This window comes from Rhipicephalus microplus, chromosome 2, assembly GCF_043290135.1.
Source record: "Rhipicephalus microplus isolate Deutch F79 chromosome 2, USDA_Rmic, whole genome shotgun sequence".
In the NCBI taxonomy this organism is placed as follows: domain Eukaryota; kingdom Metazoa; phylum Arthropoda; class Arachnida; order Ixodida; family Ixodidae; genus Rhipicephalus; species Rhipicephalus microplus.
Genome location: NC_134701.1, coordinates 79,477,548 through 79,500,106, shown reverse-complemented (window position 1 = coordinate 79,500,106; position 22,559 = coordinate 79,477,548). Strand labels below are relative to the sequence as shown.

At 48.8% G+C, this 22,559-nt stretch overlaps 1 protein-coding gene across 1 annotated transcript in view; it reads right to left on the bottom strand.

Annotated features, from left to right (window-relative positions):
• LOC142790029 (uncharacterized) overlaps positions 1-22,559 on the bottom strand; it is a 45,480-nt gene that overhangs the window by 5,620 nt on the left and 17,301 nt on the right. Inside the window, exon 4 of the mRNA XM_075885057.1 lies at positions 9,474-9,696. Coding sequence (XP_075741172.1) covers positions 9,474-9,696 — 223 coding nt within the window. The remainder of the gene's footprint in view (positions 1-9,473; positions 9,697-22,559) is intronic.

Sequence of the window (22,559 nt, the reverse complement as noted above, 5' to 3'; positions counted from 1 at the left end):
GGAGCTGCCCAAGGGCTCGATGATTCTTGAATGATGCCCTTTTGGAGCATTTCACGCACTTGATTGTCTATTATCTTGCGCTCGGACGGCGATACTCGGTACGGTTTTTGTCGGATTGGCTGTGCTGTTTCTGTATTTATCCTATGGCGTATACGAAATGGAGGAATGGAAGGCGTATGGTCACTCTGGGAGAAATCAAAAACTTGCAAGTACTTTAACAAAACGTCCACAAGCATTCTGCGCTTGTCGGCAGTCAGCGCCTTATCAACCATAGGTAAAACTTTCGAACTGTCTGAGCAGGCGGTCACTTGTTCATCCCGTCGAACGTCACTGAGGACAGCTACTGTTGTTGGCGAGTATTCTTTAAACGACGCTAGCTTAAGTCCTCCTGGTAGCAGCACCGGTTCGTTTGAATAATTCGTTGTCCAAAGGTCTGAACGACCTTCACTCACTGAAACTATGCTGTGGGGTACCAACGTGTTCTTCTTTATACAACTTAGATGGAAAGGCTCCACTAGCGCATCGAAACTGGTCTTATTGTCGTTAATATGCGAAGAAGCTACTGGAACGCGCACAGCACAGAAGGCCGGGATAACGGTATCTTCATAGACTCGGAGCGCACCGCTTTCCGTACCCGAATTCTCGATAAGTCCATGAGGAACAGCGTCACTTATGATAACTTCGCCATTTCGACAGTCTACAGTGGCTCCGCACATTCGCAAGAAATCTATGCCTAGAATGATGTCATGAGTGCTCCGCGGAAGAACCGTGAATTCTGTCACAAACACTTGATCACTCAGTAACACTGCCGCGGTACAAACACCAATCGGACACAACGAGTTGCCGCCCACGCCACAGAACGTTATCGCTTTCTCCAACAAAAAGGTCACCTTTCTTCCCAAACGAGCTTTGAACGCAGCACTCATGATCGACACAGCGGCTCCAGTGTCCACCAAAGCCATCGTATGTACACCATCAACAAAAACTTGCACTTTGTTTTTAAACATAAGCACCGGTGGAGGTATCTCTTCTTGCAGCGAATCACCAGCGACCTCACCCCCAGCGGCCGCGCTGCCTAGTTTTCCGGAGGCGGCGAAGGGTAGCGGCGCCTAGGAGACGGCGACCGATTGGAGCGAGGGGCTGGCGGGGGTGTCAGACTGCGGTCAGAGGCTGGAGAACGGTTTCGCAGCGGCCTTGGTGTCTCGTAAGATGCGCTTCCAGGGAACGTTGGTGCTTGTGCAAAGTCGGACAGGTGGGATCTCGGTGGGCAGTCGTACCTCGGCGGCTGCCGGTAGTTACAGTACCTGGCAATGTGGCCTTCGACGCCACAGTTGTAGCAGATGGGTAGGGGTCGCTCGCCGAACCACTGCTGAGAGCGCTGGGCTGTGTAGGGTCGCCTAACCGAACGGGGTGGAGCAGATTGCTGAACGGGAGCTGCGCGCCTCTGTGGGGCGGGGCCGGGACGAAGACGTTGGTCATACCGCTGGTCAGACGGGAATGAGTCTCGGCGTGGCCACGAAGCCCTAGCTTCGCGAACGTCTGTCACACATACTGATGGTGGCAGAGGAGCTGACGGGGCCGGGTAGTAGGATGAAGAGGTAGGCGTATGACGGATGGTGTCGTGGAACAGTGTGTCTTGTCGCTGTAGTTCTTCCCGCACTATTGTCCGGATAGTGGCGGCAAGGTCGGCGGGCGGGCTCACGTCGACGCTGGCGACCGTTGTTACATTTGCCAGCCTACCAAATTTCGGGGCAATACGACGGGTCTTTAGCTTCTCAAAAGTACGGCAGTGGCGTTGGACGGCGGAGACGGAAGTGAGGTCTTCCCTGCCTATCAAAAAGTTGTAGACGTCCTCTGCTATACCCTTCAGAAGGTGGCCGACCATGTCCTCTTCAGTCATGTACGGGTCTATGATCTTGCAGAGCATCAGGACCTCCTCGATGTAGGTGGTACACGTTTCTCCAGGAGTCTGAGCTCTTTGAGCCAACGTGCGCTCCGCGCTCTTCTTTTTTGAATCAGAGTCGCCGAAGCATTTCTTGAGCTCTTCAGTGAAACGATCCCACGTTGTTAAGGAATCTTCGTGGTTTTCGTACCACATCAGAGCTGTTTCCGTGAGAAACAGCGCGACATTTCCCAGTTGGTCGGTGGCATCCCAGCAGTTGTACCGGCTCACCCTTTTGTACTGTGTCAGCCACGCATCCACATCTTCTCCTGCTCTTCCCGCAAACGGGCGGGGTTCCATATAGTGATATCGAGGTGCAGCTGGCACTGACCTTTGTGTGGTTGAGAAGGTGTGACCTTCGCTCTCGGCCATGGCAGTTGGTGTCGGTGGCAGACCGGCAATACGACGGCTCCGGCGAAGTTCGAACAGCTGTGGCTCCGTGGTTCGTCGACGTATACTGTACCCAGCACCTTCCACCACTCTGTTACGCCTGAAGTAGGGGTACGGGGGTTTATTGAACGGAAGCTGGGATGGCGAGGCCGCACCGGATAAAACTGGCGAGAGATCTTCTTCTTCCCAAGTCCACACTTCTATTCCCTCTTATCAATCCGGCACATACACGTCGTAATAATATTTAGAAAACTCTATGCTCGTTCTCCCCTCTCTTTCTTCTAGGCATCTCTCCCAGTGGCGTTAAAACCACCATTGCTCAAGCGTAGCCCCCTTCTCTCTCCTACACCCCCCCTGTCGCCTCGCAATGCCGACGCAGGCAGCGTCTGCTAGCGAGTTTATTATTATTATTATTATTATTATTATTATTATTATTATTATTATTATTATTATTGAAATCAGTGATTGCTCGCGATGAGGTACCGGGAGCAGAGGAAGGTTGGGAAAGAGACGGAATGTTTAAGTTGCGTGGCATTGTTCAATTCTACCAAAAGTGCAGGCACATATGTCCGCGACCTACCTTCAAGTTAGACAGGTTTCAGGAGGTTGACTAGAAGCGACGTCAAAGCAGATAATTTGCCAACCCGGTGAATCTACCCGAACTATACCCAGATCACTCGAGTAAGCTATCTAGCATGAGACAAGCCACCCTACACACCATATTTTATGGTAATACGCACAGATACACGATGTCAGTGATGTTTCCCGAGAACAGCTTGGGGTGCGGTGGAGAGCCGCGCTAATCAACTCAGATCGGGCAGATAAATGATGGGCCACCCAGCGAGCACAGGAGGTGGCCGATAGACAAAGTCTCTCCACCCCCCCCCCCCCCGGCGCGGCATAGACCCACGCCCCACCGCTGGTTTGAATAAAGTTTATTCACTCACTCACTCATGCTGCACAACCGTTAACTGGCCACACCGTATATGTAGGCACTAGATCTGCACTCCCAAAGTATTGCTGGTAGGAGATTTCTCGTGTGCGTTGTTCAACAATAAAAGTTCGCAGCGCGCGCGTTAGCTAAAAGCGGACTGCGGGTATCTGTGTCGAATGGGCGTGTTCTGTCTTTCACGGTCTATTAGCAGTGATTGGCATGATTCAGTAAAAATATCCGTTGCATCACTGCTTGTTTTGCGCCTCCCTAGGTTGCTCTCGTGCGCAATGCCGCCATGAGCGTCAACGTCACCGCAAGTATAAGCGTTAGTGCCCACTGCTTCGCATCAACACATGGATCCTTTCAGCGGGAGATCACGTAATTGTTTAGATGCAAAGAAGCTTAAAGTGGCCCTGCAACGCTTTTTGAACATAGTCAGAAAACGCAGCCGATCGATAGTAGAGCCTCCCGACAACACGCGAGTCAAATATAAAGCGCAACACGCGGCCTGGCATTCACAATAAATTATCAAGGTCAGCTAAAAATAGCTCCCTCTTCTCTCGAAAAATAAACGGAAAACAAGCCCAGTAAGCCCATATATCAGCTATCGGCTGATTTGAACATGGCGCGCTCGGTTGTAACTGTGGTCGCCGCGAAAGGCCGTCACTTGTCCACGCGTGCGCGCGCAATCGCACTGAAGAAGCCACGTATTCGGAAAAAAAGAGAGAAAAAAAATTTCAAGGTCACGAGGGCCGAGTAGCGTTTTTTGTTTGCCCCTCCCATCCCTCCCTGCTCAGCTTCTAGCGCTTTCGTCGGGACAGGAAAAGAGATAATGTGGTTGCAGCGTGCGACTTATCTTTGTAACTCCACTCGTACTGGACGGTTTCCTAAAATTTTTCCGGTGTTCAATTTGTAAGATAATACACTCTAAAAAAGAACAACTAAAAAAATTGCCCGCAGCTTCCCTCGGGGGAACACTGAGGAGGATGCGGAGCATATAATTGGTTAACGGGGTGTTAAAGTGCGACTTACTTGGGTCGATGGCTAAATTGGTTAACGTGGTTGTGAAATGGGGTGTTAAATTGCGACTTACTTGGGTCGATGGCTAAATTGGTTAACGTGGTTGTAGGAGGGGGTGTTAAATGAGTGAACACGTACACACGTATGCGAAAGGGCGGCGCTGGTCGAAGGGACGTCGATCATTGTGTTTGTGGATTCGTTGGAATTCATTTCACCGCGACCTTGGACGTCGACGCGCCGTACAAACCAACCGACGAGCGGCAACTGAGCGAGCGAGCGCCGACCTTGAGTATATATACAGCTCGACGGCGCATGCACTGTCAGCTGTTGAATGTTCTCGAAGCGCGACGCCACATGCGCGTCCACTGGAGAATCAGGAGAATTGTAGATGTCGAACGCGGTGTGTAGAGGAGGAAGGGTGCACAGATGGTGGAGGAGTGAAGCACGCGCGGTGTGTAGAGGAGGAAGGGATGCACAGATGGTGGAAGAGTGGGCGACGGCGCGACGGCGCATGCGCGCGCGTGAGCTGTCGAATGTTCGAGAAGCGGTGCGGACGGTGCGGACGGCGCGGACGGCGCACTACAAGGCGCGAGTATAAGATGCTTCCGCATCTAAAAGGGTGTCTGTCCCGCAACGATAATCGTCATCTATATTGCGTTCCATCCTTGCGCTATCGCCCCGAGCCCGGTACATTCCGGTCACGATCGACATGCCCATTATCAGGGTTACATTGCATTCTCGATAGGAAAGTGGCCAGCGCCGAGGTTTCAAGAAAGGAAGCGCATGCATGCCTGATGACGATTATTGTTGTGGGAGAAAAAGACACCCTTTTTACTCAATATTTTTTTAGAGTGTACGCTTTTTTATTGAATTTCATGGTTACTCAAAAAAGGGTTTCATGGTCTCTTTAGGGTCGATTTCAATCTGGTGTGTGGCGTAACCACCCTTACAGCGCATGCGCGTCCGCTACCCCTCTCTCCTATGCTCCACCATCTCACCTTGCAACATTCATTCATATGTGGGGTTTAACGTCCCAAAACCACTATATGATTATGAGAGGCGCCGTAGTGGAGGGCTCCGGAAATTTAGACCACCTGGGGTTTTTTAACGTGCACCCAAATCTGAGCACACGGGCCTACAACATTTCCGCCTCCATCGGAAATGCAGCCGCCGCAGACGGGATTCGAACCCGCGCCCTGCGGGTCAGCAGCCGAGTACCTTAGCCACTAGACCACCGCGGCGGGGCTCACCTTGCAACATCGACGCAGGGAGCGTCTGCCAAACTACGCGCTCCCCCGTCTTTCTCCTCTAGACATTCTTCTCTGGACATACCCCACAACGTTTACACCTCCCGGCGCATGCGCGTTTCATCATCTTTTCATTCCTCCCCTACGCTGCCCCCTCTCGCCTGGCAACGCCGACACCGGCAGCGTCTGCTAGCGAGTTTGTTGCCACGCGCCCTCTTTCTATTGGCCGCGAGACCGAGCAGAGTCGCCGCTTGGCGGCAACTGGCCGACGGGTTGAAGTGTCGTCCGTGCGTCGTGCGTCGTCTGCTACCCACGTCCCGTTTATATGTCCGCGCACGTCATGCACGTTCTCAAAGTGTGGTTTGTCCAGTCAGGTCAGCGCGAATGTGACTGTTTCTACGTATGCCTGAAACGACTGATTGATAAGTGGGGTTTAACGTCCCAAAACCACCATATGATTATGAGAGACGCCGTAGTGGAGGGCTCCGGAAATTTCGACCACCTGGGGTTCTTTAACGTGCACCCAAATCTGAGCAAACGGGCCTACAACATTTCCGCCTCCATCGGAAATGCAGCCGCCGCAGCCGGGATTTGAACCCGCGACCTGCGGGTCAGTAGCCGAGTACCTTAGCCACTAGACCACCGCGGCGGGGCTATGCCTGAAACGACGTACAAAAGCATTTGCTCTTGCTAGGCTGCTATTGCACTGTAGTAATATCGGCAAGTGCAACTTTCCAGAGAGCTGTTTACTGTCGTCGTACCCCACATTTACCAGAATAATTTCAGAGTGGGTGCCGCTTTCTGTCTCAAGCTCATCGCCAAATGCTCTTGGTATCCTCCCAAACATGAGGATTATTTGTTGGTGTGTGAATGCAGCGTTTCATAGCATCTCGGTTTTAAAAAAACACGCTCTAGGCCATGCACTTGCGTGCTGTTGGTAGCTGTACAGCTATGGCGTTGTTGTGACTCGAGTTTACCGATGATGCGAGGAGCCTTAGTTGTGTTTATCAGGCCATGATATCATTACATAGGAAAGTGTGATTATTACTATCACATAATTTGTGACATATCTGTACTTAAACTGTACTTGAGGCAGAATTACCATGTGCAGCCGTGTGCTTAGATTTAACAACAATTTAAAGCGGCCAGACATTGAAAATTATTTCAGACGACTTGTCTTATACAATATGCCGTATAATATCACTAATCATTTCATATTTTTACATTGTCTCATCATTTTTGTGGTATTGTTTGTGACCGACAGAAAGCAGCGGTCAATTTTTGTCTGAAAAAAAAAACATGCTTGTCGTATTAACCAAGCCTTTGTTGTAGTACTGTCATGCAAGTAATCTAGCGATGTTTTCTGCTGAACTATTATATAATTTTTAAAATATTATTACTGGTGCAAAAAGATGTGCGTACACGTGCTAAACGAGTGTAGCGCAAAGCGCCGTCAGCCACTAAGCTTTCCTTACTATAGACTTATCGACTGTTCCACATTTCATGGTGAACCGAATGAGAGAAAATGAAGATATATGTTTAAGGTGTTAACGGTGGTACTGAACTAGTTGCACAATATGCGGGTTTTCTACAATCTTTCTTTCTTTTTTGTTGTATGCAGAAGACAAATATGTAAACAAAAAGTTCAGTCATGCTACAGTAGTGCGTAACAGGCAGAACACAAGCTAACGACGTACAAACACAGCAAAGGCATGATTTAGTGCGGAAGCGTGAAGAGAGTCACCCAGTGCGAGCATCCCTATGAAAGGCAGAATGTGCTTTACTCGCTGGTAATGTTGACGTCGCATAGACGTCATGCATCGATTCAGTAGAGAAGAGCGTAGATATAAAGAGTAAACTGTGGTCAACGCAATTTATCCGCCGGCAATCAGCTTGACCGCACGCGACGAAGCATCACTGCGTGTATTTGTATACGTGCCGCCGACAGCTGATCCCCACTTTCGTGGGGACGGTGCTGCCACCTATATATAGCCCGATTTCCCCGCGAATAGAAAGAGAGGGCGCGTGGATACGCGAAGTACAAACACATATCGACCTCCATTTATTTGGTAGTGGGAAGCTGCCTTACGCAGCTTGAAACCCGACGTCGAGGAGGTCATCATAGGTTGGGTAGAGAGGGTTGCGGAGGTCTACCGAGCGTAGCGACCTCTCCTCATCTCTGTCCCATTGCCCCTTTCTTTTACAAAGGAAAAATAACGCTTTTACCTACCTACTCTAAAATTTAGAGACGAAACAGACCCACGCTGTCCTCGCTGTGGTCATTCGAGTTCAGCTTTAAACACATGCTGTGGCAGTGTCACGAGTTGCGTGAGGGCTCAGGGTCTACATCCACTGAGGAACCCTGGCTCCAGCTCATCACCAGCTCCGCAAAGGAGCAGCAGCTCAGTGCTGTCCAGAGAGCTGGTGAAGTCACCGAGAGCCTGAACCTCCCGACGCCATCGTGAGTGGGGCCCTCAGACGATTCCTCGTAACGGGGGATTCTCGTCGTCTCAGGTCCAAATAAAGTTCTTTGACTGACTGACTGACTGACTGACTGACTGAAGCTGCGTGCACACTCTCTCCGTAGGTTAAGGGGCGTGGCTCCGCGTCAAAATTGCACACGTAGCGACGGGTGCGTGTGGTCAGGCTTTAGGCCTCAGCGCCTGCTGCTTCGCATTTACTTATGGATTCCCTTTAGCGTAAGATGGTGTAAATTTTTGTGTGGTGGGAGCCGTGTGCCAGATTTCCCTGTACGGAGACACGTGTCTAAGCTTGCTCGAACAAGCCCCCCCCCCCCCTCTCACGGCACGCTAGTGCACGTCACGGTGCTTCGCCAATCTTTATTGGCCGGCCGTGACAGCCTCTCTCCTTGTAGCTTGTGCCCGCCCGGCACAGGCCCACTGAAAGGTGGATTAGCACCGGCCTGCAAGAAAGATAGACGCGCTGCTCTAGCAGGCGGGTTCTCGAATGCTCATGCTACCCTTCGTGTAATAACCATAGCGGCTGTGGGCAAGCGTACACTCGGTTGGTCTTGCAGAGTTTGCCTGCCGGCCAGAAAGCCCATGATCGTCGCAGTGTGCCGTTTTTTTGGGTAAATAAACCCGTATTTGTCGACGACATGCCCCGAGTGCCTTCTCTGCGCAAGGTCGCCGAGTCGATGAACGTGACCGCAGCGTCTTTGTGCGCGATGGCTGTGGAGAACGTCGCGTCCCTTCCCAGTCGCATCGTAGGGTAAGGCTTTCCCAGACCTATCTCCACAGCGCATAGTTGTTAATATTAAAACTGGCATTACATTTCCAGATCCATTTCCAGATCCATTTCCTCATAAGGTCTGCCCGGCTTGGGTTTGCTCGGCTCCAAAACTACCGACTTTGCATGGTGGCTGTCTACATCGTTGTTCTTATCATCGTTCTTTTTACAGCGTTGTGTTCAGCATAGGTTCCGGAAACCATGTACACACATGCCATGTAGGGTCCCAATTGAGCGGTTAATATCTCCCAAGAGAAGCGTACAAAAGAAGCGAAAAAGTTTTTATACGTACGGCTGTGGAATATATCAAGCCATGCAGATCCCTGCAAGTCATATATATTGCGCATAGAAAGGACCACGCCACGTCAGTTCATGAAGTTTTTTTAACAATGACACTTTTTACTGTTAATTATTTTATAGGAACACGAGTGAGTGGAATTCTCCTCCTCAAATTATTGTAGAAATATAATTTATTGAAGATTTCAACACGGTTTGTGTGATGAATATGAATGACTGTTCTTTTATTATGCGCATACCCTCCCATAATGCCTGGTAATGGGGATGCAGATACCTAATAAACACATAAATAATTTAGTAAAACGAATAAAGCAGACCTGCGCACTTCTACGAGTCCATACATTTGAAAATACCACTTCGATAGTAGACACTGGGATCAATCAAAGGCACTCACCTTCTGTGAATGCCGATGCTAAATTCAGATTGTCGTGCCTTCTTGGCTGTTTCCAAGAAGTACTCGAAGTCTTTGGGGTAGGGTGGTGCCAATGATGCATGCTTACGGTACAATGAGTCAAACGTAATTATATTGCAGAGACCGTCGGGTGGAAACGTGTACGTTGTCTTCTGGAAACCTTGACCAATGGTGCATAGAAGCGATCCTGGTTGCATCGGCTCTTCTGCAAAATGAATAGCCCAGTGTTAAGAGCTTATATGGCGTGTACATGGACAACAAGTGGCCACTAACCCGCAGAAAACACAAACCAATAGAGTGATGACGGGGCCAGCATTGACAGAGAGTGGCGTGAACCATGAGAGGTTGGTGTATGTGGGGTCCTGACCCTGGTTCTGCTCATGCTGGGAAGACACGCCATGAGGTTTGTATTTAGAACTGCCATTTGTTGACAGAAAAAATATTGCACAGTTTTTATGAAACTAACTTTGAAACGAAAGGCTTTTAACATGCAGAATACAAGGTTTCTGACTTAAAGAAGAATGGCTATTTGGCCTAATTGGTAAAGGTGCGTATCAAAAGGCTTTGCAGTGCAAACACGGAAGTGCTGAAGAAAGCGCATACCAGCGAGGAACGGAAGGCGAACATGAACGAAGAAACGCTGATTATTAACCGATTTATTGATCACGACACATATGCGCATATACATGAAAAGGAGCCCCGCCGTGGTGGTCTAGTGGCTAAGGTACTCGGCTGCTGACCTGCAGGTCGCGGTATCGAATACCGGCTGCGGCACCAGCATTTCCCATGAAGGCGGAAATGTTGTAGGCGCATGTGCTCAGATATGAGTGCACGTTAAAGAACCCCAGGTGGTCGAAATTTACGGAGCCCTCCACTACAGCGTCTCTCATAATCATATGGTGGTTTTGGGACGTTAAACCCTACATACCAATCAATCATCATGAAAAGAAATAAAACGTTTTATGAAGTAGACGGCAGTAACGATACATTTTGGTGGAGTGTCCGATAAAACAAAGGTGCAATGATAAGGATTAAGAGACCAGAACTTATCCAAAAGCGAATTTTTTTTTTCATGTAGAGCCACTGAAGGCTGACTCACGCACTCATCGTTCATTTTCCTAACTCTATACTTGTCGGGAATTTTCCGTGTTATTTTGCCTTCGTGGTGTTTCAACACATTCCCAGTCCCCCTCCCCCCAAAAGGGGGGGGGGGGCTGGCAGCCACAAATATTCTAGGGCAGCACAATGTTGAATCGTATTCCTTTTGATAAGTCATCCTTACACTCTCCGAAGCTCTTATTCATAGAAAATTCATTTTGTCCTACATACCTTCACCTATACCTTAAAGAAAGCCTGTACACCGCGCGCACAGAGAATTCTACAAATTTATTTTTATGTTTTGTTGCCCATGCTAATCTTCTTATGCTTGATATTTTAGTAAGGCATTCGTGAGTCATCCTTTTATTCTGGTAAACGTGGCGAGGGCTGGTAAAACACCATATCGCAACCCAGCTTTTTTCGGGCCATGATTTGCATTGTGGGAATATGGGATAACAGGCACTTTTCGAAATGCCAATGTATTTCTTAGTCGGGCTATGTCAGACATCCAGCGGCATCCAAGCGCCAGAAGCTGTTATCTCTCCACTCTCACTTCTTCTCCCATGGTAACAGCTGGGGCCGCACGCTTATCTTCGCCCCTAGCAACCGGAGCAGGTGGTGCGGGTGGAGTAGCAGACAGTGTGAGGGCACTCGCATTCCGGGAGCTCGGTTCGGACTGGCATGGTGAATGGACGTGTTTTTCGAGCGCTCCTTATCGACTGCGCAGATAAGTGTTTTTACATGTTTTGAGCTTGCTTTTATAGTTATTAAGGCAGCATTATAAACCTATCCTATTTAAAAAAAACAGCGTTTTCAGTAACACCCCGTGCGTTTCAGCGCGCTGGGTGACACTGGAAACGCTGTACATTGTGTCCCAGTGTACTACACCATGCTGCGAGGCACTGAGACACAGTGTACAGCGTCACCAGCGTCGCCCATGCGCTGAAACGCACTGGGCCACACTGTGCAGCGTAGCCCAGTGTCTTAAAGCACGGTGGGAGACGCTGGTCATGCTGCACACTCTCTACCGCACACCGATAACGTTAGGGGTACTTTGGAAGAAACTAGGCGTGATCAGCGCACCTTCTGTAAGACTTCACATTGAATCGCGAGATGTCGAGCGTAACATTTACCGAATATGATGATTCTCTCATCTATGTGCTACACATATATAGCTTTGTTTTAGTTAGGCAATGGCTGCAAGTACGCTCAAGCATTCGTATGTCGAGTGCGCGGATAAGGGGTGCCGCCAGGATTTTTCTGGTGGGACCAAGAACAATTGTGTCCCTGCAGGGAAGCAGGGAGGCACAGAACTAATGCCAGTGTGGTTTAAGTATGCTTGCTCCTGGGGGGGGGGAAAGGGGGGGGGGGCATGCAAGAATTTCGGGAAAAAAGGCTACAGCTCACCCATGAATGCTCCTCCTGGCGCGGGAGCGCTTTCGTTGATGTTTGATCGAATTTCGTCAATGTATTTCCTAAACAACATCTATAAAACTGATAATTGGGAACACAGTATGACAGTAGTATCAGCCTGATAATCAAGACCAAGCTACCCCAGCATTGAGTCGTTGCTGCTCGTACCGTAGGGAGCTGCACGACCCCGGCAGCAGTTATCCGCTGCAATGCCCAATTTCGGTGTTGTTAGCTTCTCATTTGTGTAGTCGAAGTTGAAAATATGACCACTCAGGGCCAGTTTTGATCTAAACTACACTTTAACAATTATTAGATTCTTTCTAACTGAATATCTACGATCTTCACTGCAACCGTGGCACAAGAAGTACGGCCTTTAGCCTAATGGTCACTTCGGTTAAAATAAAGTGCTGCGGCTGTTGTACGTGCAACGTAGATGAGGAGAACAGAAAGTACTTCCAAAATATTGAGGGACAAAAACTACAGTGTTCACTGAGCTGTACAGATCAACGCTGCTTTCTACATAGGCATTACTAGCCGCATAGCGAGTCACTACGATGGCCGTGACTTATCTGCAGCTACGCAAACGAGAGAGAGAGAGAGAGAGAGAGAGAGAGATAAAGATGCAAGGAAAAACAGGGAGGTTAACCAGATGCACATCTGGTTTGCTACCGTGCACCACAGAAGGGATCAAGGGGAGAAAAGTGGTTGCGGAGAGATAAGAAGATACACACGATCACGAGCACACTCGGGGGAGCACGCACAGTCTACAGGTGGTCGCTCAGGTTTGTTGTCTTCAAGTAAAATAGGTGTGCTTTAGTCGCTTTCTGCGCAACTGAGGCAGATGCCCAAGGTCCCAGAATCTTCTGCACACAGAATGGTCTAGGGTCAAGTTGATTCAAAACCATCCGGAGCTGGCATCGCTGTGTGTAGTAGCAAGCACAACTGCACAGTACGTCTTCAATGGTTTCTTCAGCTCCGCAGAAGTCGCATGTAGAGGTGTCTGCCATACCAATGCGAAAAGAGTACACCTTTGTGAATGCAACGCCCAACCAAAGGCGGCATAACAGTGTCGCATCGGAGCGGGAAAGTTTTGATAGTAGCTGCATCTTGAGCGAAGGATCCAGTTCATATAAGTGACACCTTTGGAAGCTGGTAGACGACCAGAACGTGCGTGTAATGTCTCGAGCCAGCAGGTAAAGTTGTCTTGCTGCATCATTCCTTGATAGAGGAATTGGGACCACACGGGTTCTTTCATGGTCTGAGTCGGCTACTTAATTTCCGGTAATACCGATATGTCCAGGCAGCCATTAATTTATAATATCATGCCCTCATGCTAGAGCTTCATGATGGCAATGTTTCATTTCATGTACCAATTATTCATGATTCCTCCTACGCATAGCAAACTGCACACTCTGAAGTGCGGCCTTCGAATCACAGAATATGTCCAATTTTCCTCGACGCTCTTAAACAAGATATTGTAAAGCAGCCCTTATAGCAGCAAGCTCTGATGCCGTAGACGTAGTCATATGCGACAACTTAAATTTGATTGTCATTGCTGCAGCCGGAATTACAGCGGCACCTGATGAGCTGCTGGACGAGGCGGACTCATCAGTGTATATCTGCGTTCGGTCCAAGTACAACTGATATAATATTCACAAAGGCTTTGTGGCAAAAGGTTCCAGATGAATGTGATCTAAGGCAAACCGCAAAAACTAAGTGAACAATCACCTGTTTAGCTCGAGCACGAAGAGAGGAAGCACTGCATATGTAAACGACAAAATAAAAATATTGGACACCTGAATTTCTTCCAAGATGAAGAAAAATACACTCATTCTCGTCTTTCAGGTGTTGAGTAGAGGGCAGCGTGTCAAGCTCAGACTGTGGGATATACTTAAGTAGTAGGTTCAACTCCGACTCACTCACTTTGTTTTTATTTTTTCATTTTCCTTTTTTCACTGCGCGCGTTTCAGCCTTGATTATGATGTGCGCATGACCAAAAATTTTAAAAAGAATTGAAAAGCCAGATTTCGACCGATAATAGCTGTCCCAGTGTGCAGCGCCAGCGTTTCTCGTGCAGCGTGACACTGTCTCAGTGCCAGCGCCACACTGGTCCAGTAATCAGGTGTGGCCGCTGGGCCAGTGCCACTGGTTTTTGCGATAGGCTATATAGCGCTTATTACATTGTACAGCTTTTTTGGGGATGAGTGACTAGGTGTTAACTTGTTCATGTGTGGTTTTTGTTTCCTGCCACCCCGTGGTGGAGGTGCACCTAAGCCGAACACGCAATTTTTTGCAGTAAAGCTTAGACTTTTTTGCTTAAGAAAGGGTTCATCGGACGCAGTGTTTTGTAATTACCAAATGGGACCATTCATGAGGACAATTGCTGTCAAAAACATGTCAAAAGACCGTAAAATGTCCAAAATGCTAGGAGGGTTTGAAAATGGAGGCTAATGCGGAGGCGAATGCAGAGGATTCTAAAGCCAAGTGCAGGCGATGTGAGGTCGCGAGAAAATATGGGGAAATGATGGTTCCCAGAGTGAACTGCTGGTGAGAATCACAAAGCTGGAGACTGCGTTGACGACTGAGCAAGAAAAAACGACAGCTATGGAAGAAAGGCTTAGCTCAGCCAAGGAGGCACTAGCAAGGGTGAACAAAGGAGTGGCCGATGAAGAGAACGGTAGTGCACCGGCACGCAAAACGGCGCTGGGAAAACACGAAACAGGTTCGGAAAAAACAGGTTCAGCTGGTTCAATGGTCTAAAGACCCACTTTCAGCAAAGTAGTGCTGGGGGTGACAAGGGGCAAAGCATACGGCGTTACAGTTGTAAGTAACCTCCAGGTGCGGGACACTCTAGCTGAACAGTAACATGATGTGATCATCGGTGGGGACTCGAATTTAAATTGTTGCATAGAAGCAATAAAAGAGAGGGTAAGACGTTACAAAAGTGTTTCAGAAGCAACGTTCTCAGGGTGTAATCTAGAAGCAGGCATGAGGCAAGCGAGTGCGAAACTCACAACTAAAACTGGTGGATGAAACCTCGTGATAATTTCTCAGGTACAGGTAGTAATATGCATGATACCGGAGGTACCGGTGCATGACGGCAAGTTGCAAGGAGCGGTTGTCAACGAAAACAAAGAGATATAGTAGATGAGTCGAGAGAAAGGCTTCAGGTAGTCGAAATAGAGAGGTGCATAGGTGGGGGGGGGGTTTCAAAGAGACAGAATTCACTTGGATAGAAGTTTAGGTCATGAGAAGGGTTGGCCACTTGAAGGACGCGCAACAGCTTTTTTGGGGGGCATGGTGGCTTTTCGGGGTCCAGGATAGCTAGTAACAAACAAGAAAAACGTAGGGGGCACTTCTTGACCGGAGCATCTCAGCTTCCTTGAAACCTTTTCAGTGATAGGTGACTCTATAAATTATACGGGATGATCGGCTTCACCGTTGTTCTGAGGGTTTTGATTGTGTGGTCCACTCGCTTGTTGCTTTGTAGCCACAGTCTGAGGACTCGCCATTTCTGTATCTCTTTTATCTTGTGGTCTCCTAGAAATAGGTTGACCGGCTCGTGAATGCGATGGCCTCTACCTCGAATTCTAATAAATTCACATTTATCGGGGCACAGCTCATTCCGCTGTGATAAGCGAAGTCGTCAACAGTGGTCACTGCGTCTTGTAGGATTTGCAATTTTTGTCCCAAAGAGCCACTGTTGGCCCACAGGGTAATATAATCCACACAGAACGCGTACCCTAGCCCTGAAATGCCGCGTAGTCTTCTAACTAAGCGTCTCATGCCGATGCTGAGGAGAAGAGGGGATAGTATCGCCCCTTGTGGTGTGCCTTTATTGGGCATAGGAAACTGATAGACATGGTATACAGGGCATGTGGAGAGGAGAAGGAGACGGCTGAACATTTTATAATGTTCTGGAATGAGCTCCATCCTGCAGTCCAAGATAATAGCGCGGAACGTTTCAAAGAATATGGGTTCAGGAACATTGAAGGCAAAATAGACTCAAAAAGGGTGGAAATAACCAAGAGGAGGCTAAGTGATTGGTGGCTACAATCAAGGCGCGAGTGAAATACTTACACACATAATAATAGTTCTTAACTTTATCCGCCCGGCCGTCCATCCATCCATCCATCCATCCATCCATCCATCCATCCATCCATCCATCCATCCATCCATCCATCCATCCATCCATCCATCCATCCATCCATCCATCCATCCATCCATCCATCCATCCATCCATCCATCCATCCATCCATCCATCCATCCATCCATCCACCTCAACAGCTATGCAACCATAGCTGTTGAGGAACTTGGCATGTGAAGTCCAGCCTGTTCTTTTTTGCTTTCAAAGCACCTGTCTGAACTTGTATGGAAACACTGCGCTTGCACACGCAACGCCCAAACCACGGTGACGTTCAGCGCAAACGCGGGCGTTCCGTGTTGCTGGGGTGGTACCTTTCTCTTTCAAACCGCGCGCGCGGGCGGTTTTGTGCAAGCATGGTGTCGTCTGCATGAGTTTATCTTCGCCGCGTCGTCTGCATGCGTTTAGGCAGGATAATTTTATTTCAGAAAAACATGTATTGATTAACACAACCTTCCATACTAGACAGACCCTGTGCGTAAGGTTGAGAGAGAGAGAGAGAAATGAAAAATACGTAACTTCTGCAGCCCTAAATGGGAGCACGGCTCAGCACCTATAGGTGCATTATGTTGAAGAACTTGCATCTGGGGTGGAATCGTGTTGAGTCTGGTGATATGTCGGCGTGTGTTCAAACGTGCATCAATGTCCCGGCAGGATAATGAAGTAAATTTAGAGTGTGCAAGCATCATTTGCATTCAGAGGTATCGCGTTATGTTATTCATCTTTTTCTCTAGATAGGCTCGCGCAACCGGTGTCTCATTGATGGGCCCTGCGACCAGTGGCTTACCATTTGCTTCACGTGTGGGGAAGGGGGGGGGGGGCTAGGTTTTTCCACTCCATCGACCGTGTATATATATTGTTACGATGGGGGTATTTATTGAAGAGCGAATGGCGAAGGGTAGCCAAGCCGACACCGAGCTGCTTCCAAAACAAACCACTTCGTTCTCCTCTTCATCGCTTCACACGTTGCCGCTTCAGCGTAACACTTCCCTTTTCCCAGATGAAGCCCCCTGGACGAGCATCAGTCACGAGGATGAAAGCGCTTTAGGCGGGCGGCGGGAACAAGCTGCGTCTGCCTAGAACGGTAACCGCGAGATACGAGACGAGCGATTGAATATGTCACATCACTTAAACGATCGACGATGACAAAAGGACCGGTGTAACGAGCCAGGAACGTCCAATACAGACCACTCTTGCGAAAGGGTGTCCATACCCATACTTTCTCTCTTTCTTTAGTACGACACGTTCTTCTGCCATGAATCATAGATGAACTTGGAGTGGTCTTGGGTTTTTAAAGTACGGAGCTGAGTTAGGGGGCGTGCTTCCTCCCCGCGGCAAAGAGTCTGGGCAATGGAAGAGTCCTCATGCACATGAAAGGGCAGAATGGTGTCAGGAGATTGGCGGGGTGGTCTGACATAAAGAAGATAGAATGGGCTGTAGCCAGAGGTTTCATGCTTTGCCGCGTTATAAGCGCAGATGATAAATGGCAAGATGTCATCCCAGTTCTTGTGCCTGGAGTCAACGTACATCGAATGCATGTTGGTAAACGTTCTGCTGATGCACTCGACGAGGCCATTTTTCTGCGGGTGATATGGTGTCGAGTGGCGAAACTGGCAAGCACAGAGATGCAAGTGTTCTTCTACAACATCGGCTACGAATTTTCGACCACGGTCACTCAGAATAATCCGAGGTGGTTTATAGCGCAGTATCACAGAAGAGAGGAGGAACCTCGATACATCGATGGCCGTGACTGTTGGTAGCGCTTTGGTTTCACATAACATGTCATGTGGTCAACGCAGACTATGATCCAATGGTTGTTGTTCAATGAGCGCGGAAATGGTCCAAGAAGATCCACTCCAACCATTTCAAAAGGAGACGAGGAAGACATCAAGGGGTGGAGTAGACAAAGCGGGGTAGTATTTTGTCGCTTGAAGTGCTGGAATTTATCACAACTAGCCACATACTTTTCTGTATTGCGTCGCATGGTAGGCCACTAGAATGAAGCCAGCAGGCGGTAATACGTTTTGGCGAGCCCCAGCTGCCCCGCTGATGCCTCGTCATGGATAGCATAGAGTACGTGCGTTCTCAAATTCTTGGGGACCACTAAAAGAGGGCGGGCATCATCAGCCGCGTAAGTTTTTTTGTAAAGTAAGTCATCTCAGACGATAAAGCCATGGCTATCTATCGGTTGAACCGCTGAGTCAAAGAGATCATCCAAGCTGCGGCCGTTGCGCTGTTCTTCCCGGAATGTGGCGAGGTCAGGAAAAGCAGTATCGTCGATGGCAGCTACAAAATCGTCAAAATTGTCGGCGTCACATAGAGTGGTTGGTAGGGGAAGCATCGAGAGACAGTCGGCGTCTGCATGATGGCGGCCACTCTTGTAGCATATTGTAAAGTTAAATTCCTGCAAACGTAGCGCCCATCGCACAAGGTGACCAGAAGGGTCACGGAGACCAATCAACCAACATAGTGAATGGTGGTCAGACACGATGGTGAAGTGCCGCCTGTAGAGATATGGGCGAAACTTTTGCACAGCAAAAACCACAGCGAGGTACTCTTGTTTAGTAACGGTGCAATTCTTTTCGGCCTTGCTCAACGAACGACTGGCATAGGCGATGACATGCTCGGCGTCATCGATGCACTGGATGAGCACGGGGCCGAGACCAATGCCACTCGCGTCGGTGTGCGATTCTGTCGTAGCAGACGGGTCGAAATGGTGCAGGATGGGTCCAGACGTGAGAAGAAATTTAAGTTCACGAAAAGAGGCAACACACTCCGCTATCCAGATGAAATCTTCATCTTTGCAAAGCAGCGAAGTCAATGGGTAGGCAGTATCAGCAAACTTGGGCGCAAATCGGCGGAATTATGAACAGAGACCCAGGAAACTCCTTAGTTCACGTTTTGACTGCGGTTGTTTGAAACGGGTAACTACAGCAACCTTCCGAGGGTCTGGGCGCACACCATGCTTGTCTACAAGATGACCAAGTACAAGTGCTTGTCGCTAACCGAAGTGACATTTCTTGGAGTTCAGGGTAAGGGCAGCTTGTTCAAGGCATGTTAAAACAACCTCAAGTCGATGGTTGTGTTCAGCAAAAGTACGTCCAAAAATGACGATGTCGTTGAGGTAACATAAACAAATCTCCCGTTTGAGACCACGCAGTACCGTGCCCATAAACCTTTCGAATATCGCAGGGGCGTTGCACAAACCCAACGGCATGACATGGAATTCAAACAAACCATCTGGAGTGACAAAAGTGGTTTTCTCTTTGTCGGCGGAATGAATAGGTACCTGCCCATAGCCCGATCGGAGGTCCACAGATGAGAAGTAAGACGTCGAGTGAAGACAGTCGATAAGGTCATCTATGCGGGGAAGCCGATACACATCCTTTTTTGTCACCGAGTTTAGACGCCGGTAGTCGCCACGAAACCTCCAGGACCCGTTATTTTTTCTTCACGAGAATGACTGGTGCAGCCCAGGGGCCAGAAGAGTCTTGAATGACGCCCTTAACCAACATGTCTTCCACCTGTTCGGCGATCACCTTGCGCTCCGATGCAGACACACGGTATGGTTTCTCCCTTATAAGATGTGCGGTCCCCGTGTCAATCCTGTGGCGAGCCCGCATATTGGGAACACGAACTTTGGTAGCGTCCTGGGTGAAATCAAGCAATGAAGCATGCCTTTTAAGGACACTGACCAGAGCTTGACGCTTCTCAGAGGGTAGTGCCTTGCTGATCATGTTCAAAAATGGCGAAGAGTCTTTGGGGCACCAGGGCTAATCTCATGCGCCCGGGTTTCATTCAAGGCGTGATTGCTTAAGGCGTCGATATTAAGGCACGTATCCGCTTCAAACGAGGCAAGTCGCATACCACTTGGAAGCGCCACAGACTGGTTAGACAAATTTTACTCCCACAATGTGCCTGTGCCACAGGCCACAGATACAATACAGCGAGGCACAAGCACACCCTTTTTTGCGACGATTGATGGCATCGGCTCGAGAACAACGTCGAATACATCGTTGTCGGCACTAGCAACAGCAACCTGAACGCTGGATAACGAACGGGGCGGTACGACAGAATCTTCACAGACGGTGAGGGTGTGCGAACAAGCAACAGGTTGGTCGGCAACAAAAGGAGAGACAAAAAGCTCGCCGGTACCGCAATCAAGAGTGGTACAACACTGTTGCAGAAATTCTAGACCCAGAATCACATTATGCGTTGATTTAGCGAGCACTGTGAATTCGGCCTAATAGATGTTATTAGAGAAATAGACGTTCGCGGTACACACACCAAGAGGTCGTAGTAATTCTCCACTCACAGCACGAAATGTGCTCGCATTATGCCATTTGAACATCAGCTTATGACCTAATTGGGTTTTGAAATCCATGCTCATAATGGAGACGCTTGCTCCCGTGTCCACTAAATCTGTTGCGTAACATTGTCCACAGAAACACAAATCTTGTTATGACGCATAATCACTGGTGGAAGCGTAGCGGCGGGTAGCTGAAGATGACTGGAGACTTCACCTACATCGGTTGCGCCGCCTAGTTTCTCGGCGGCGGTGAAGTGGGACGTTGTTGAAGAGATGGAGATCTTCGGTAGCGTGAAGGCGGTGGCTTCAAGCTCCACACAGACGCCGGTAAATCACTGCGGTGATTCCCCCGATGGCTTGGCCTGCTGTCAGAGTCTGAGGGCCAGGGTGTACCGTCAACGTGCTGATTGCTGCGCCCGTAGAAAGTGCGCAGTCACCCATAGGATGGTGCTGCCGTGCGACGGCGATCGGGGCAGAATCGGGCGACATGACCGCGGATGCCACAGTGAAAGCATATAGAACGTTCGCGGGGTGCGCTGATGTCAGCAGAAGGATGAATGGCCCGGCCGTTCCATGCTTGATAACCAGTAAGGGGTCTGCGCGCGTATTCGTCATCCAATATGGACGAATCGTTTGGCTTGGTCCTCGAGGACGAGGCGTATAGTTGTAGGCATCAAGGGAGGCGGCGTTGATAGTCGTAGCGTTTAAATCGCAGGGAGGAAAGGGTTCCGGTCATTAGGTGCCGGCCGAGAAGCCGCCTCGCGTAGGTCGAGCTCTTCGCGCACTACTTGGCGAATCATGGGTGCCAGATCCGATGGGTTTGGATGCACGTCGACACTGGCGACATTAGTGACGTTGGGCAGGCGGCCGAACTTTGTTGTAATTCACCGTGCTTTCAGCGCTTCAAACGTAGGGCAGTGCTTGACAACGTCACTTACACGCTCCAAACTTTCTTTTGCGATAAGGAACTGGTAAACGTCCTACACCATCCATTTAGATGACCAACCTTGTCCTCTTCTGTCATCCAGAAGTCCCGTGCATTGTACAACTTGAGCACCTCCTCGATATACGTCGTGCAGGTTTCCCCGGGGACTTACGCTCGTTGCATAAGAGTTTGCTCGGCACGCTTCTTCTTCGCTGCCAGATCCCCGAAGCACAACTTGATTTCATCGACGAACTTCCTCCACGTCGTCAGGCTTTCTTCATGGTTTTCAAACCATACAGATGCGGTTCCTTTGAGAAAGAGTCCCACATTATTGAGCTGGCCGGTGGCATCCCAGCCATTAAACTGACTCGCCCGTTAGTAGGAGCTGAGCCAAGAGTCGACATCTTCTGCAGCTTGTCCAGCGAAGGATGGAGGCTTGATGTAGGGCTGCCACGGAATACGGGTAGCAGGTGGCTCGCTGTCATTGTTGTCGTGAGACGCCATCGCAGGTGGCAGACCAGCAAGTCATCGGCTTCGGCGAAGCTCCATGTATTGCACCTCAGCGGTCAATGAGCCGCCGTTCGTCGGGGCGCCGTTATTGTACCCAGCACCTCTCACAAAATCTGTTACGATGGGCGTATTTATTGAAGAGCGAATGGCGAAGGGTAGCCGCACCGACACCGAGCTGCTTCCAAAACAGCCCACTTTGTTCTCCTCTTCCTCGCTTCACACGTTGCCGCTTCATCGTAACTATATATATATATATATATATATATATATATATATATATATATATATATATATATATATATATATATATATATATTTATATATATATATATATATATATATTGTTTTTATCACACCGCGTTGTTGCCCAAGTTGATGTATCTTTGAATGTGCGATATCATATACAAAATAACAATAGACATGTTTTTAGAGCCCGCAATGTATATAAGCAGTACATTTCACGCTTGCAATGTATTCCCCAATCCGGACTTGCTGCTGGAACTATTGTTTGCGTCCATTCATTTGTTGATCAAACAAATTTTTATTCATCCGTGAGACATAATCCGCCGAAGACACTCGCGTGATATATATATATATATATATATATATATATATATATATATATATATATATATATATATATATATATATATATATATATATATATAT